Below are 17,007 nucleotides of genomic sequence, written 5' to 3'. Positions count from 1 at the left end.
TATTGATGTTGAGCTTTGCAAGCAAGCTGTGAGTCTCTCTCTCTTCTGCCACCCCAGGCAAACCCCCCTTGCCTGCTGTCCACTGTGCAGTACATCAGCAGTTTCTACGCCAACTGTTTGTCTGGAGAGGAGTCGTACTGGTGGATGCAGTTCACGGCAGCCGTGGAGTTCATCAAAACGATCGATGATCGCAAGTAGCTGGCACGGCACAGGCAGACTGTGAGCAGGAGAGGAGTTCCTAAGAATGTACAACAGCTGCAAGAGCTGAAGAAAAGACTTTCCTTGTAAAATACTGTACAGAATTGAGGCATTTTAAACCTTTACTAATCTAATTAATTTAACAGATTTTCCTCTTCTCTTTGGGTTGCGTTTTTCTCCCCTCTAGAGACTGGCACTGCAAAAGGGACCACAGTTTTCAGGTATTTTGGAATCTCCAAACATGCAGAAAATTTCTTCATGCTTTCTCCACCACCCCTCTTCCTGAATTCTTATTCACGTGAATAATTCACTTCATTTAATTTCTAACAGAAAACTGAAACAAGAGGAATCAGGGCAGCCACGTAGTAAACTTTCTAGTTGAATACACCTTTTATTAAGAAAACACCAGCCAACACAGAAAGTTTGTAGTAGCTGACATCAGTTATTGGTTATATTTCACCTAAATTTAAAATCTGAGAGGACAGTGTAAATATTATATAACTATATTTAATGCATTGCAAGTATCTTTGGACTTACTATCCTTTGAATAAACAAGCAAAGGCCTCTCTGACCTCTAACGGGTTATGACGTGCCATGTTTCGGTGACGAAAGGACTTCCTCAAAAGGCTAAGATTTAAAAAGGGCAAACTGAACTATTTATTAAGCTGTAATTAAGATTACTGAAATTTCTAAAACTGGAATTTATAATAGGGCTTATTAGCTAGCTGAACACTTCTTGGCTAGGGCATTAGGGTGTTACAGAGGTTTGGATATATAGAGGAGAGGAACTGTAAGTTACAATAGAGAAGTCTAATATAAAAAGGAGAAATAAAATACCTTACTGTAATATTTTTTTCTGAGCTATTGTGTATACTGTACAAACCCCAAACAGAGATCCTTAACAGAACCTTGGGCTGTAATATATATTTTGATTAGTGACATTAAATACATATGCCAGGGGGTTCAGTGAATGTTTTTACTAAATGTTCTTCGTGTTGTCTGCTATGCAGCAGTGCAAGTTTTACTGTTCATAAAAAAATATTTTAAAATAATATAACACTGTTCTTTATGAAACATATCATGACATCAGTTCAGGGTGTTTTATAGATTTCTCACCCCGCCTCCCCCTTAAACTGACAGTTACCGATTTAAAGAGGTTTTTATGCACAACACCACTTGTTTTTCATGAGTGAAGTGGTCTGGGGCATGGCCAGTGGGTGTTGGCTGTTTGTAAGCCCTTGCTGCTCTTTTTCAGCTTCAATACAGTGAAAAAGGACAGCGAGCATTGAACTTTTTCATGTCAGTATTATTTCTTGCTCTTTCCAGAGTGTTCATTGCACTTCTGACATAGGGATGTGGTAAGACTTGGTGTCTGGGAGTGGTAAAGGAAACAAAATCTTTCTCACATTCTTTTCAAAACACGATTGGTTCATTTGGTGTGTGTGTGCATTTTGATGACTAAAACCTGTAAACAACTAGTACCTGGGAAAATCACATGGTTAATTGGAATTAGAGCAATTTATGTAAAGTAGTGAGTGCTTGATTTGGCTGTGCTACTTGTCGAGGCATAATCAGGAAACTTACTTTTTAGGGCTCTCAGATATAACTCAGTCTAGCAGTTTTGCCTAACTATTCACAGGTGAGAATGTGAGGTGGTAAACTTTTCTTTATAGTCTTTCTCCTCTATTAGAGACTCGATTGTGTGGAGGAGCAATACTCAGTCAAAACAATTCTTCTGATCTGCCTTACTTGGTGTCTCAGTCTGCGTAGCATTGCAATATTCTGGTTATTTAGCCTTGATGGGTTTTTGGTGCTGAACATGTAACTCCATATTGCAAGCACAGCCCTGCAGCAAAGCACAAACCTGCCCGTGTAGATATGGCCAGATCATATCAAAAAGCAATATAAATTCATTTCTATTGAAGTGTCCTGTAATATGTAATTATTACTTGAATATCCAAGATGTTAAGAGTGATGTGTGAAAGTTCTGCAGTTTGGGTGTTGTTTGAGGAGAGTGTTTGTAGGATCCCTGAAGAAGGCACGGGGCCCAGGAGGTGGTGATCGCCCTCAGTGCTGGCCTGGCTCGCAGGGTTTGGTCAGCACCATCGGGGCTTTCAGGTTCACTCTCCTTTATGGAAGGGGCAAGAACCATTTCCTTCACAGCTTTTATCACTTGGTTTCTCTGCATAGAAAAATACTTAAAAGAACTGGAGTCTTTTTTTAAATGTTACTTAGTTATTTTAAAACCAGTAGGTGTTTCAGTGAGCCCCGGGTGAGCTGAGAGTTTTTGTAGCAAGATGGTCTTTTGCGTCTTTTTTTCCAGCCTACTCTGAGGGTCCTTTATATAGTCTTGATAGGTGTAGCTAGAGAATTAGGCTTTCCAAAGAATTAAAAACCTGTCTGTAATGTCCTTTTACTGTTTTCCCCGGTGTCCCGTAATGTTTTGTTTTAAAATGCTAAATTCTGAGTCTAGGACGTGATGTTGTTAGGTTTGATGTGCAATAGCGAAGGTGAAAAGACACTGCGTAAAGGACCAAAAGTACCAGAACTGCTGCCAAAAGGTGCCAGCCACGGGCCTGCTGCTGTAATCTCGGTGCTTGCTGTGAACTGAACTACTTCAGCCACTGGAGGAGGGTTGGAACGTTTTGGGCAAAGTGGAGCAGGGGAAGGAAAGGACCTTGGTAGCAGGTCACAGTCGTGGGCTCCAGGCTTGGTCGTTGTCTCAGCGCCAATTGTTGGCACGTTCTGAGGAAGTGCCACATAAAACAATGGCACGTCTGTGCTGGGAATGTTACAGAGGTGCTGGTTTCCTTTTTGGGTAGAGGAGGGAAAGGAAAGGGCTGGGTTTTTCATCTCTAGGAGATTCCTTTGTGCTCCTAAGTGAGATGTCTCTTTAAACCTTTTTAAAATCCTCTTTAAAGAGAATCAGAATGTGTCTGGCCTATCAAGGATTTGAGTTTAAAAGTTTTTGTTTTGAAGACCTTTTACTACCAAATGCTGAATGTAACTGCCATAAACTTCAGGAAAAAAAGCCACGAACATGATGCTGTTTCCTGTGGGTGAGTCTGGTGAGCACAGTGTTGGTTTGTATTGCTTGAAGATGTTTTTGTTCTGTTAAGCCAAATTCTCACAGAACTGGAGAGCTCACTGCCGTGGGGAGGGGTTGGAGAGGGGGCAGAGCTGCTGGCAGCAGAGCTGTGTGTTGGCACGAGTGAGTCAGTGTGCCTGGAGAGCTGGAGCAGCAGGAGGGCAGTGGGGACGGAGGGGGAAGGATGCTCACGCCTGGGGACGTGGTTGAGCCTGTACTACTTGAGAATTAACCTCTGCTGAGTTAGTAGTGTGTGTTCTGTACCTTTTAATTGTGCTTTACCTCTATTGAAAAGCTTTGTACTGCCTCTCCTCTTTGGTAAAGCCTTTATAAATCTAAATTAACGAGCTTGCACAATCTTGTATACAGGAACCCCATCTTGTCTCCTAACGTGATTATTAATGTATTATTCTGTAAAAACTGATTAAAAGGAGAGCAGTTTAACCGCCTGGCTTTGACGTTTCTGCCTCGTTCCAATGCCATCAGCAGTTGTGCTGGGGATGGCAGTGCGAGTGTGAGCAGCTTCCCGCTAATTCTGTGTGGTTTTGCATTGGGCACTGCTGCTCTGCGCCCTCCTCACGCCTCACAGGGAAGGGACATTGGCAAAGAGGAACCAAAATCCAGTAAAGGGGAGAGGAAGCTCCGCTGCATTGACTGCTTAACACAGAGCTCTTCTGTTGTTGTTCTGAAGCTGCAGCTTGCCTGTTCTAATAGCTTGAGAGGAAAGAAACAGCTCTGCCTGCGGCAGGACTGTGCCTGTCCCTCTGCTGGCTGCTCTTTGATGCCTTGTTGAGAACGGTCAAGTCCAAAAGTATCATGTTTGGTGTCTTTATTCTTCGGAAACGTTCATTTTTCCTGCTGAGATGAGAGGCTCACTTGAGCTGTTGTGCACCCACCCGGCCCCGCTGCCGGGCAGGGCCAGGGCAGGCACGGTGGTGACGGTGCTGCCGTGAGCTCGGTCCCTGCAGTGTTATTGACCTTGATTCTCTCTCATTTGCATCCAGCATTTTTCATCCTCTGGAATATGGTGTTTGGGGACCTTTCCATCATTAAGTGGATTTACAGCAATTTCCTTATGTGTTTTCTCCAAGGGATTCTGTTATGAGAGGCACATTAAATCTCCATTAATACCTCATTATCCGACTGATAAGATTACCATGATAATGAGGCAGAAATTCTAATTGTTTCACTTCTTATTGTGCCTTTCATTAAATCATATACCTGGAAGTTGCTGTCAGAGTGGGGATCTCCAGCCTGCAGAGCTCGGGAGGTGACCTAGTCCCGTGCATCCTGGTTCTGTCCCGCGGTACTCGAGGGATCCTGGGGTGTGTTGGTCTTTTCTCCTGGGCTCCTGTGCCCCCTGCCAGGGCCTCTCCTCCGTAGCCATGCTACCAGAAGGACTTCCAGTGGCCCCGGGGCCCTTGGCAGCCTGCATTGGATTGGGAGAATGTTCCACGTGGCCCCGTGCCGAGGTTGTACAGAGCTGCTCCTGAGGGTGGTTAAGCACAGGGGTGCGCAGCCTCTGCCGGAGCTGTTACAGCCCATCAGGTCAATGATCCATGAACTAAAAAGTCTCTAAGAAAGAGCAATTATTGTCTATCATGTGTCAAAGGCGCCCGTATTGACCCCGATGGATGGAGCCATTATGGGCTGTTGAGGCAGCGATCCATGAACGGGGTTCATGGGAGCAGAGGTCTGGACACGCCACACCAGCGCCGGCAGCACCCGGGGACGGGGCAGCGCGGGCTCGGGGAGGGCAGCACTGGGGATGCCCTGTCCTGCCCTGGGCAGCCTGAGGTGGGGAATGGCTCTGCCGGGCTCCAGGGCCGCCCAGGGGATGTCCCCAGCTCTTGGTGCCCACACAGGGATTCCTGTGAGCAGCACGGCAGCCATCCTCACCAGGAAACACCGCAGAGCCCCGCTTGGCACTGGATCCAGCCCTGGATCCGCCACGCCATCCCTGCCCTCAGCCTGTTCCTCTGGCCCAGCTGATGAGGTGGAGGAGCCCGTGGTGCACGTCTCTTGCCCCTCGAGGCCAGGGCTCCCCAGGGTTCCCCATTCCCCCCGGGAGCCCCGGCAGGGCCGAGCTGCTCTCAGGAGCCCTGGCCCCATCCCGGGCTCCCGGATCCGCACAAGAACGGAGCGTTATCCTGCGCGAAGGGTCTCAGGCTCCTCCTGCGCTGAGAAGGAGATGTCTCCATAGTAACTGGCACGTTTGGAGGGCAGGAGGCACAAGGGAGACAAAGCCTGTGCGGGAGCGGCGGGCAGCGCCCGGCACGGGGACCCCGCTGTCCCCGCCGCCCCGGGAGGAGACGGTGCTCTGTCCCCGGCAGTGTCCCCTGTCCGTGTGGCGGTGTCACCCCTGTGGCAGGGGCGGCTTTTGGCAGCAGCCTGCGGAGCCAGAGCCGGGTCTGGCTGCGGCCCCTGGGCCGGGGGGAGCGGGGCCGTGCCCGCCCTGCCCGGCGCTGCCAGCCCCGCCGGCAGAACCGCGCTGAGCCGCGGCGCCAGCGCACTCGTTGGGCTGGGGTTAATCAACATTCATTCATGTTTCCAAGTGTAAATTGAGCATTTGTTTAATTATGTGTAAGCAGCAATACATTCCGGCCATTATCTAAATCACTATTTTATTTCCTGGATGTGGTTTCATAATGCCGGGTTTGTGCTCCAGCCTCTGCATCATTAACAGAGAAGAGTTAATGAATATAAAAGCGTAAAGGCTAATTACACTTTAATTTACAATCATGGTCTCATTTTGGGACCACATGAAATCTGTTTTGAAAACAATTAAACAAACAAAAAAAAGCCCAGTGAAGGTCTGGTGGGTGGAAGGGTTTTGGCACAAAGCGAGCGGTGCCGGTGGTCACCGGGCCCGGGGAGCTGCGGCCGCTCGGGGCTGCTGGGGCCGGGGCTGCCCGGAGTGGGTCCCTCGCTCTCCCCTTGGCCCGAGGGCTGGAGACCCAGGCCGGCACTGGCACCCCTGGGACCCGTGCTGCTGTGGGACAGTGCTGAGGGATGTAAATTGGAGCCCGAGCGGGAGCACAGTTCACTGGAAGGAGACAAAGATTTATTGGGCTGCAGATGTTGAAAGCAAAATTCAGCGATAGTGCTGACTCCAGCACTGTGCCGTATTCAGATTGCTGGGGATCCAGCTGGGTGCCTCCCCGCAGGTACCGGTGCCCGGTCCTTGGAGGGGCGGTGGCCGGAGATGAAGCCGCGGCAGGAGCGGTGAAGGTGAGCGGGGCCAGGCTCCGTCTGTGCCGCGCTGTCTGCGGGAGGATCGCGCTGGGCAGCGGAGATTTGTAACCTCCGGTGCCGGGTGTCCGCACAGCTCCCTGCGGGCTGCGCCGGGCAGAGCCCCCGGCTCTGCTGCCATCGTCCGTGGCAGAGGCCACGGATGTCCCGGAGCAGCTGGGCACTGTCACAGGGGATGCCGTGTCCAGGCCCAGGGCAGGGACTGTTCCCACTGGCACGGGATTGCCTTCTGGATCCAGCTGTGGGTTACAGGTGGGATTCTGGGGCTGAGGTATAGGCTGGGAAGAGAGCAGGGCCCGGGGGAGCACGGCTGGAGCCTGTGCTCCTGCGCTTTGCAAGGGGTGAATACCTGTTTGTATTTCTCTTATCCTGATTCCCTCAACATTGGGATAAAATCTGTGTGCTGAGACCAGAAGGGAGCAGCGGCCTCGGTGCCAGAGGCTTGTTCGCTTCTCTGGGCTGGCTGCCTGCAGCCAGCAGAGGAAATAAATCTCCCTGAGAAAACCACTTTGCTCACACAATTCCAATCCAACAGGGCATCGTGGCATCACTCACTCCTTGTTTTATTTAGCTGATAGTCTTTTTTTGTGGCCAGTTGAGCCCTGTAGAAGCACGGTGCCTTTACTGGCTGCTGTGGGTGCTCAGAGCTGGGGGCTCATGGCCCTGGGTGCTGTGAGGGCAGTGACGCCCATCCCTGCCAGGGCTCAGCTCGGGCAGTGCTGGGACGTGTCCCCCAGGCTGGGGCCCTGAGCTGATGCCCTGCTGAAGCACTGAAGTCCCCGTGGCTTTGCTCACCCTGCCTGTGGTGGAGGACAGGAGTTGTCCTTCCACTGCCAGGTGTCTCTGGAGGTGGCTCAGGGACACCTGCTCAGCAGGATTTACAGGACTCAGCACTCATGGAGCCAGGGGTTCTGTGGGTGCCTCTCCTGCAGGTGGATGTGCTGAGCAGGGACACGGGAGGCTCCTTCACCAGTGGGCACCGTGACTGGCACTGTGACAGGGAAGGTGGGTGCTGGGGCTCCGCCGTCTCCCGGTCCGTGTGGGCTCCACGTGCCCAGTGGTGGGAGCCCACCCCTCCTGGGAACATCTCCCCTCCCTGTCCCTCGCCAGGGCTAACGTAGGAGCTGTGCCACTGCCAGAACCTCGTGTGTCCCTCAGACAGGTTTGTCATCATCTTGTCACTGCGCGGCGGGGCCGTGTCACTAATGAACACATCCAGGCGCTGAGTGCCGGCGGTCGCTAATTGAAAGTGCTCACAATTGGGAATTCCTGTGGGTTAGGCACAGTACCTGCATGAACAGGGATTTGACTTTCAAAAATCCACGGCTACCGAGGGCAGCAGAGGAGGAACAGCCGCAGTGCCCTGCCCACGCTGGGAGCAGCCAGTGGCACCACACGGGTCAGACCCTCGTCACCTCTGCTTCCCTCAGAAATGCCATACCAGCCTGCAGCTGAGGGGGATGCCCGGGCTGCTGAGGGCTCCAGGTATCTCTGGAGGTGTTGGCTCCAATGAGCTGTGTCTCACGAGGGCCCAAGGCTCACTCAGGACCCTTTGCAGTGACAGTGGTCACTGCAGGGCTCAGCTCAGTGTGGGGATGCTGCTTGTGCAGGGCATCATCAGCTCCCCACAGATCCCCCTTGTCAGCATTCCCACCTTCCCACTAATCCTTGTCATCCCAAGTCCTATCAGCCCTGATGTGATATTTACCTCCAAATCGTGGATGAACATGTTGAACATCATCATCCGATGATGATTCTCCCCATTGACAACCACTTTTTGAGACCTGTCAGTCAGCCAATTCTTAATCCTTCTAATGTGAGCTCTATTGACATTATATACAGCTAATTTTTTAATCAAAACGTCATGTGCTATTAAATCAAATGCCGAACAGAAGCCAAAGCACGCCACTGCTCCTCAGTTACTTTTATTAGGTAAACTTTTAAACTCAAGGAATGAAACCAAATTTTTTCATTAACCCGACTTCCCATCCAGCCATGCTCGTGGCTCTGGCTACAGCCCCCCTTGCTCTTGTTTCCCCCTGCAGCTGTTGCAGCTCCTCAGCCTTTCCCCCGATGGGCACGACTGGAGGGTGAGCGTGGGCTGGACGTGCCCGGGCAGGGCCCGGTGCCGGGGCACAGGAGCCGCGTCCAGGCCACTTCACAGTTAAAGTCTTGGTGGGGAAATGGGAATTTTCCTCCCGTGCTGGATGCAGCCTCTGACCTGAAAATGCCGGCCCAGCCTCCGCGGCTGCGGCGCAGGAGCGGGCGAGCAAATGCGAGATGACAGCGCAAGGCGCTCCAATATGGTCACCAGCTGTCCGGGCGGCGCCGGGCGCTGCCGGGCGGGAGCGCCGTGCCCCAGCCGCATTTCGGGGGAGGAGGGAGGGCAGGGCAGGGCAGGGCAGGGCCAGGCTCGGGCACCTACGTGCGGGCAGGCACACGCTGCCCGGGGCCGGGCCGCTGGGACGGCACCGGCGCTCCTCACACCGGGACCAACCCCGGAGCCGCCCTGGGTGGTGCTCGGTGCAGTTTGGGCGCCTGTGCCACCGTGGCTGAGCTTTGGGGACCCCTGCCCTGAGCCAGGAGAGCCAGGCTGCTGGCAAGCCCCCTGCCCGGAGAACCCCTCCAGCCGCCACCCCTGGGGGCTCCTGCACTGGTCCATCCGGCATGAGGCCACTTGCCCAGCTCTGTCCCTCCAGCTCAACCATCCCTCTGTAAATCTAAATTAATAAGGTTGCACAGCTACAGACACAGGAACATGGGCTGTGTCTTGTCTCTGTCGATCAATGCTTTCTATCATCCCATAAAGCTGATTAAAAAGCAGAGCAGTTCATCTCACCAGGTTCCGCATCCCAACATTATAAATTTGATATTCCAGTTAATGATTGTCAGCACTGGCGGAGGACACGGAAGCTGCTCAGTATTTGTAGTTCATAATTAATATTGGAGTATTGGAGTTTATATATAGTATTGGAGCATTTCTGCACAGGGCACCAAGGAGGAATTTGGGGTGGTTAGGAATTTGTTCTTCCTAAAATGCCAAAGAGCAAGAGGAAGGCAGTTTGTGTGCCCAGCGCTGCCCGTGCCAGAGGGACGCAGAGTGACCGATGTGACCTGTCACGGTCACCAGCTCCGCACCTGTGTCCCCAGTGCTGCTGGGAGGGTCGGCAGAGGGGGTCAGCTACATCCCAGCCCTCCCTGCTGTCCATAGGGAAGCTGCACTGAACAGATGTCTCTGCCCTGGCTCTGGACACAGGGATGTTGGTCCCTCAGGCTACAGGGTGACCTGGTTGCCGGTGCCAGCTGCTTGGAGAGCCCGTGGATGGATGAAGCTGTGCCTCCCTGTCTGGCAGCCCTGCCGGGGGTCACAGCCCCTCGGTGGCCACGGGCAGGGCAGTGGTGGCCTTGCACAGGGCAGAAAGTGCCACCAGTGCAGCCCACAGTCACCACCCGGGCCAGCGCAGGGAATCTGGGGACTTTCTCCAGAAGTAAGAAGCTTGACCCCAAAGGAATATCCTGACCTCTTTATCTGGGATAAAACCCCGTAACTTGTCCAAATTCCCAGTGTCAGACAGCCTCGTGTCCTGGATCCGTGAGGTGCACGGGGTTTGAGGGGGTCACTGGCCCTCCAGACAGGAGCAGGGACAGGGATAGGGACAGAGAAAGGGACCGGGACAGGAACCGGGACAGAGAAAGGGACAGGGACCGGGACAGGAACCGGGACAGAGTAAGGGGCCGGGGAGCGGGTAGCGCCGGGCCGCGGTCGCGCAGTCTGTGCCGCGCCGGAGGCTGCGACAGGCGGCCTCAAGGTGGCACCGTAAGAGAGGGAACAGCGCGACAGAACAAAGGCGCAGCACAGAGCCCCCGGCAGAGCACAGAGCCCCCGGCCCAGTGCTGCCAGCACAGCTCAGAGCCCCCAGCTCAGAGCCCCCGGCACAGCACAGAGCACCCGGCACAGCACAGAGACCCCAGCACAGCACAGAGACCCCAGCACAGCACAGAGCCCCCAGCTCAGAGCCCCCAGCACAGCACAGAGCACCCGGCACAGCACAGAGACCCCAGCACAGCACAGAGACCCCAGCACAGCACAGAGCCCCCAGCTCAGAGCCCCCAGCACAGCACAGAGCGCCCAGCACAGCACAGAGCCCCCCGCACAGCACAGAGCCCCCGGCCCAGTGCTCCCAGCACAGCTCAGAGCCCCCAGCTCAGAGCCCCCGGCACAGCACAGAGCACCCGGCACAGCACAGAGCACCCAGCACAGCACAGAGACCCCAGCACAGAGCCCCCGGCTCAGAGCCCCCAGCTCAGTACAGAGCCCCCAGTGCATCTCTGAACCTCAAGTCCCTGGACAGAACAGGGGGGTCCCGATAGCACTGACCAAAATCCCAGCACTGGTGAGAAGGGGGTCATGGGGGCCTTGGGGCACCCACAGCCCCTGGCCAGCACGGGTGACAGGACCCTCACCGACACCCAGAGCGGGCTCTGCACAGCCCGGGGCAGTGTCAGTCACAGCTCGGAGGGGACAGGGCTGATGGTACGTGTCAAACACCCCGCGTCTCCAGGGATTTTGGGGTTGATTGTCCCGTTTCTGTGTGTTTCTCCAGGCAGGGAAGGCGGATGCCGTGTGTGTGGTGTGGGGCCGGTGCCCTCTGGATCCACCCGGCACTTTGGTGCCAGGTACGGTGCTGGGATCCCCAGCTCCCTCTCCCTTGTTCAGGGACAGGGATGCTGAGGCTGGAAGGCAGCCCAAACCCCCTGGTGGGTGCGCGGTGCCCTCCTGCCCGGCTCCCCCGGCCACCCGAGCCCCGCCGGGGCCGGGGAGCGCGGCCGGGGCCGGGAGGTGCCTCCTGCTAATTGGAGTGTGCTGAGGAGGAACCCGCTCAGCTCTGCCTGCCTGACATTAAGACCTAAACTTGCCGTAAAACCAAATGGATACGCACACCCACATCCACGAGGCTTTTAGTTCAGCAACAAGTGAATCCATCAAAGCCCAGCACCTAATTTAATAGCAATAATGAAAGGTGTGCGTCACTATTAATTTAAGCACTCCAACATTAGCCTTGCACTTAGAAACCAGCAAGGCAAAGCTATTTACAAATGAATGTACCAGGGCAATAAATTGAAAGGACTGGTCTGACCTGCGGTGGCGGCTTTCTTCATTTATACATAGATATATTTCTATAGATGCATTTATTCCCATCTCTTTAGCGAACTCTCCCTAATTAAGTTGAAGTGGCAGTGGAAGTGTGGCAGTAAGTGTGGAAAGAAGCTGCTGAAAGTGTATTTAATTCATTATAAATAATCTTTGATACCGTGAGGTTGCATAGAGGTTTCAGTATCAGAGCAGGACACCGAGGAAGGCCAAGGAGATCATCTGCACACAGTGGGAGCGTCTGCACCCCGTGGTTTGACGTCCTGGCGGCAGGGAAGGGGGAGCACGGCTGCGGGAGCAGGGTAAGGCCCACGGACACGGGGCTCTGGCTCCCCGTGGCTGTGCGTGCCCCCAGAGGGGTAATGCATGTGAGGAGGAAGGTGTATGTCACCCACATTAAAGGAGTTTAATGTGCTCAGAGTCACATTATTGTACCCTTGCAGAATACATTATCTGTGCGCTGCCTTCACAGGCTGTCACCTCGCAGAGAGGCTGCAGAGTTCCTGGAAACCATTATCAGCCTCTAATGATATTATCAAAACTGGAGCACTCGTGGCATGGTGGGGGCCGAGGATTCATCCCTTCTGCCAGCGCTCCGTGTGCCCTGAGCCCGTGGGAGCAGCGGGACAGGAGCGTGGCTCCATGGATCCTCCTCTGGAGCACAATCCCGTGGGTGATGGACCGAGGGGCGCAGAGGCCGTGGGGACCCCTGAGACTGGGGCTGGACCTTGGGCAGGGTCTGCGGAGGATCCCAGCCCACGGGGCAGTGCCCAGCACACCCCACTCCAGGGTGCCCTTCCCGTGACGCCCGTGACCCCGAGCGCCGCTCGGCCCCTCCCTGTCCGGGGGCACTACAAAAACCGGAGTCGTCTTTTTTGGAGCGTAATCTTCCGCCTGCGACAAGGAGCCACGCAAACTGATAAATTGCGGATTAAACGAGTGCCACACTCCACTCCAGCCCTGGCTGTTAATTCCCCTGTTGTGCAATTCCCGGCTCTCAGGGCCTGTCAATTCCAGCTAATCGCAGGAGGCACTAAAACACTCTGCCCTGACAGCCCCGGATCGAGGCACCCCTGACTCCCGGCTCAGGTGGATTGCACGCATCACTTATGCACAAATCAGCAATATGCCAGCAGGGAGGAATTATGTCCGATGACAGCCCAGACATGAGGTACATATTGCAGAGCCGGCGAGCCCCAGCCGCCGTGACAGATTGCGGCGCGGGGCCGCGCTGGTGCGGGAGCAGATCCCGGCTGCACCGGCCCCGGGCACACCCGGAGCCACCGGCACCGCGCCCGTGCTGCGACGCGATGGGGCTGCGCTCCCAGCCTGCCCCATCCCTGCCCCTGCCCCTGCCCCATCCCTGCCCCGGCCCCATCCCTGCCCCTGTTCTTGTCCCCATCCCTGCCCCTGCCCCTGCCCCATCCCTGCCCCGGCCCCATCCCTGCCCCGGCCCCATCCCTGCCCCGGCCCCATCCCTGCCCCTGCCCCATCCCTGCCCCTACCCCATCCCTGCCCCTGCCCCATCCCTGCCCCTACCCCATCCCTGCCCCTGCCCCATCCCTGCCTCGGCCCCATCCCTGCCCCTGCCCCTGCCCCATCCCTGCCCCTGCCCCTGCCCCATCCCTGCCCCTGCTCCTGCCCCATCCCTGCCCCATCCCCGTCCCCGTCCCCGCTCTTGTCCCCATCCCTGTCAGTGCCACGGTTCCAGGTTGCCCACAGAGGCAAAGGGAAAGGAGGAGAGAGCGGGGCCGGGAATGGCCCCATGGGCACAGGGAGTGTCCCGCCCAGGATGAGGGATGCCAGGACACCCTGCAGCGCTCAGCTCGGGGGGACCCAGCCCTGCTCAGCCCCGCTCAGCCCAGCCCGGCTCTGCTGTAACATTTAACTTGTCGTAGCCTGTGATCCTGAAAAGCTGAAATTAATGACAGCCTTGCAGTTGCTCATTAATAATTGCTTCATTACTGTACGCAGTTGCAGCCTCCTGACAATAATGGGGTTTGCTGGTGTATTTCTAATTATCTGGCATTTCAGCTCCCTAATAGAGTCCCGGTGCTCCCTGACGAGACCTTGGTCTCCAGCAGGAGCACAGCTCAGCCCCAGTGCCTGCGGCAGCCCGTGTGCTCCTGCATCTGCAGCACCTGGGAAGAAGCTGAACTGCCCTGGTGAGGCTCCACGCAGGACCTGGGGGCACCGGGGCCCTCCACACTTGGGCTGAACTCTCCCACATCCCCATCGCACACCTGGTGCTTGTGCCGAGGTCGGTTTGGGAGCAAAGACATCGGGAGAGGTGTTGGGAGCTTCAGTGCACTAAGCAGGTACGTGCCTGTGGTTGGCAATGCTCAGCGTGGCCACACCATGGCTGTCCCGATGGCCACACCATGGCCACCTCATGGCCACACCATGGCCACACCATGGCCACACCATGGTCATCCCCATGACCACACCATGGCCACATCATGGCCACATGATGACCACACCTTGGCCACACCATGGCCATCTCCATGGTCACACCATGGCCACACCATGGCCACATCATGGTCATCCCCATGACCACATCATGGCCACACCATGGCCACATCATGGCCATATCATGGCCACACCATGGCCACATCATGGCCACATCGTGGCCACACCATGGCCATCCCCATGGCCACACCATGGCCACATCATGACCACATGATGACCACACCTTGGCCACACCATGGCCATCTCCATGGCCACACCTTGGCCACACCATGGCCACACCATGGCCACATCATGGCCACGTCATGGCCACATCATGGCTGTCCCCATGGCCACACCATGGCCACACCATGGCTGTCCCCATGGCCACACCATGGCCACATCATGGCCATATCATGGCCACACCATGGCCACACCATGGCCATCTCCATGGCCACACCTTGGCCACACCATAGCCACACCATGGCCACACCATGGCCGTCCCCATGGCCACACCATGGCCACATCATGGCCACACCATGGCCACACCATGGCCACACCATGGCTGTCCCCATGGCCACACCATGGCCATCCCCGTGGCCGTGGCTGCCCCTTTGGGTGTGTTCCAGCCTGGGGAGCAGAGCCAAGAGAAGGTGCTAGAAGCCTCAGTGGGTGCCTGGGGCCGGGCTGTCCTGGCTGGGGCTGCAGAGCTGCGAGTGGTGGCCGTGGCTGTGGCCATGGTGGTGGCAGTGGCCATGGCCGTGGCCGCGGCAGTGGCAGTGGCCGTGGCAGCGGAGGGGAATTCCAGCTCCTCACAGAAATCCACCAGGCAGTGGTGGCAGTGGCAGTGGCAGGGGAATCGTGGCAGTGTCCCCACGCTCACAGCATGGAAATGACCGCTTGTGCCCCACGCCAGCCCCTGCCACCGGCTCCCCGCCCATTACAGCACTCACGGCCCCTGCACTCCCACCTGGGGAGGGGGCTCATTTGTAGTTAAAAATCTATTGTGACTTGTCAGAAAAATGAATAAATGAGCACATTATTTTTTCATTTTGGAGCTCAGCATCTGTTTGTCTAATCAAGAAAGAGAACTGGGAAAGTCAACCAGGGCTGACGCACACATTTTATTTAACTTTTCCTCTGTCAAAGGAGTTTAAATGTGTAATGAACAGGCCATGGTGATTTGAAATATAATCCCATTACTCTGATGAGATTACCCAGGCTGTGAGAGTTCACAAATCATGCTTAGGGTTTTTAGAGTGAACAACACCCTGTTGAGATTTTTTTTCTCTTTTTGCATTTAAGCAGAGGTGTGTGGGGAGAATAAAACGTGACAGTGCTTAACCCTTCACGCAGTGGAGCAGCAGCATGGGGCTGTGCCCAGGGCCAGCCCTCCCGGTGCCCCCGCTTCTTGGTGACCCTGAGATCTCCCACGGTCACGGCAGCGATGCCAGGGAGCAGCACCTGGCCAGGGCACGCTCCTGCTGGCCCAGCTGGCCGTGTGCCCGCTGTGCCCACACGTCCCTGTCCTCGTCGCCGTCCTTGTCCCAGCGCTGCACAGGGGCGGCTGTGCTGGGATGTGATTTAAGGGGCATTAATTTCAGCTGCAGCAGCGGCACCCAGCCCCACCCGCCACCTCAGCAGCGCATTTCCATGAATTCATGGGCCCATTACAAACATGTCTCCATAAATAACTCCCCCCATTAATCTCAGGGCTGCACCCACGGCTCTGCGATGGGTTTCGCCTGCTTGTCCCGGTGCCAGGTCTCAGCCCCGCCTGAGGGGCAGCTGCAAGACCCCTGGGATGCTCCAGACTCCCAGCAACCCAAACCCAAAGGTGCCTCTGACTGGAATCGGTCCTCTGGGAGCTCATGGCAAACCCCTGTGGAGCCCAGGGAGAGCATCAAGCGCTCCGGGCTTGGATGCCAGCACGCGCCAGGGTGCCCAGGGTGCCCAGGGTGCCCCCTGCTCCAAGGTCAGTCTGGTCTTCTCCTATGCTCTGATAAAGCCAAGGAGGTGGAGGGGAGTTGCTCCTGTGGACAGGACTCCTCCGACAGCAGGAGTGGGAGAAAATTCATGGAATCTCTGGTGCCTCCAGCAGCTGCCTGCGTGCGGCGGGCCGGAGCCATCCTCGGCTCTGCCCGGTAGCAGGGAGGGAGGAACAGCTTGCCTTGCTGACCCAGTTGAATGCCCATCTGACTCAATTACATCTACAGCTACCGGGGAAGGACCAGCCCGTGCTGGCCCTGTGCTCAGCTGTGCACACATTGCTGCCATGAGCGCTGATTTAACCCCTGCAGAAACGCGAGGAGCACAAGTGTCTGTTCTGGGGGAGGGATGCTCAGCTCCTCGAATGCTGGATCCTTCCAGGGTTTAAGGAGGGTTTCCTGAGTGCCGTGTATCAAACAGAATCTGATCTTTGGAAGAAAATTTGCTTTTTAACTGTCGGTGGCTCTTTTGGAGGAAATAAACTCACGGTGGGCTCCTCACCAGCCCTTGGAGCAGCCTCCAGAGCAGCCTCTGTCCGTCCATCCCTGCCTGGGTCCCAGGGACACCCAACCAGGAACGGGAAGGTGACTGATGAGAGGGTGTGAACACAGCTGGTCTGGGCAAGGAACTGCCCCACAAATGTCACAGACAGCAGAGATGTTATTAGTTGAGTTTTTTAGGCTCTACTGAGAGCAAACCCGCACATGCTGAATCCCTGCTGATAATAAATACACGTGAGGGGGTGGCAACAGCACTACGGCCATGGAAACAGGAGATTGCTGCAGTTTCTGGTACCAAACAGGCAATTTTTCAGTTCAGTTAAAAAGAATTGAAACTGGGTGGCCAAAGAACATTCACAGAGCAACTTTAATGTTAAATATTT

The 17,007-nt window shown here is 55.4% G+C and overlaps 1 protein-coding gene across 9 annotated transcripts in view; it reads left to right on the top strand.

Moving 5' to 3' along the window:
* Positions 1-3,730, top strand: part of GAPVD1 (GTPase activating protein and VPS9 domains 1) — a 29,031-nt gene extending 25,301 nt beyond the window's left edge. For all 9 annotated transcript variants that reach the window (XM_040082945.2, XM_058423067.1, XM_058423070.1 and 6 more), the window contains one exon: positions 58-3,730. In XM_040082945.2, the coding sequence (XP_039938879.1) occupies positions 58-198 (141 nt within the window). In that variant the 3' untranslated portion in view covers positions 199-3,730. The remainder of the gene's footprint in view (positions 1-57) is intronic.
* Positions 3,731-17,007: the final 13,277 nt, after the last annotated feature.

The sequence above is a fragment of the Hirundo rustica genome, chromosome 20 (assembly GCF_015227805.2).
Source record: "Hirundo rustica isolate bHirRus1 chromosome 20, bHirRus1.pri.v3, whole genome shotgun sequence".
NCBI lineage: Eukaryota > Metazoa > Chordata > Aves > Passeriformes > Hirundinidae > Hirundo > Hirundo rustica.
Note: the sequence above shows the minus strand (reverse complement) of the source record. Positions and strands in the feature narration are given on the sequence as shown.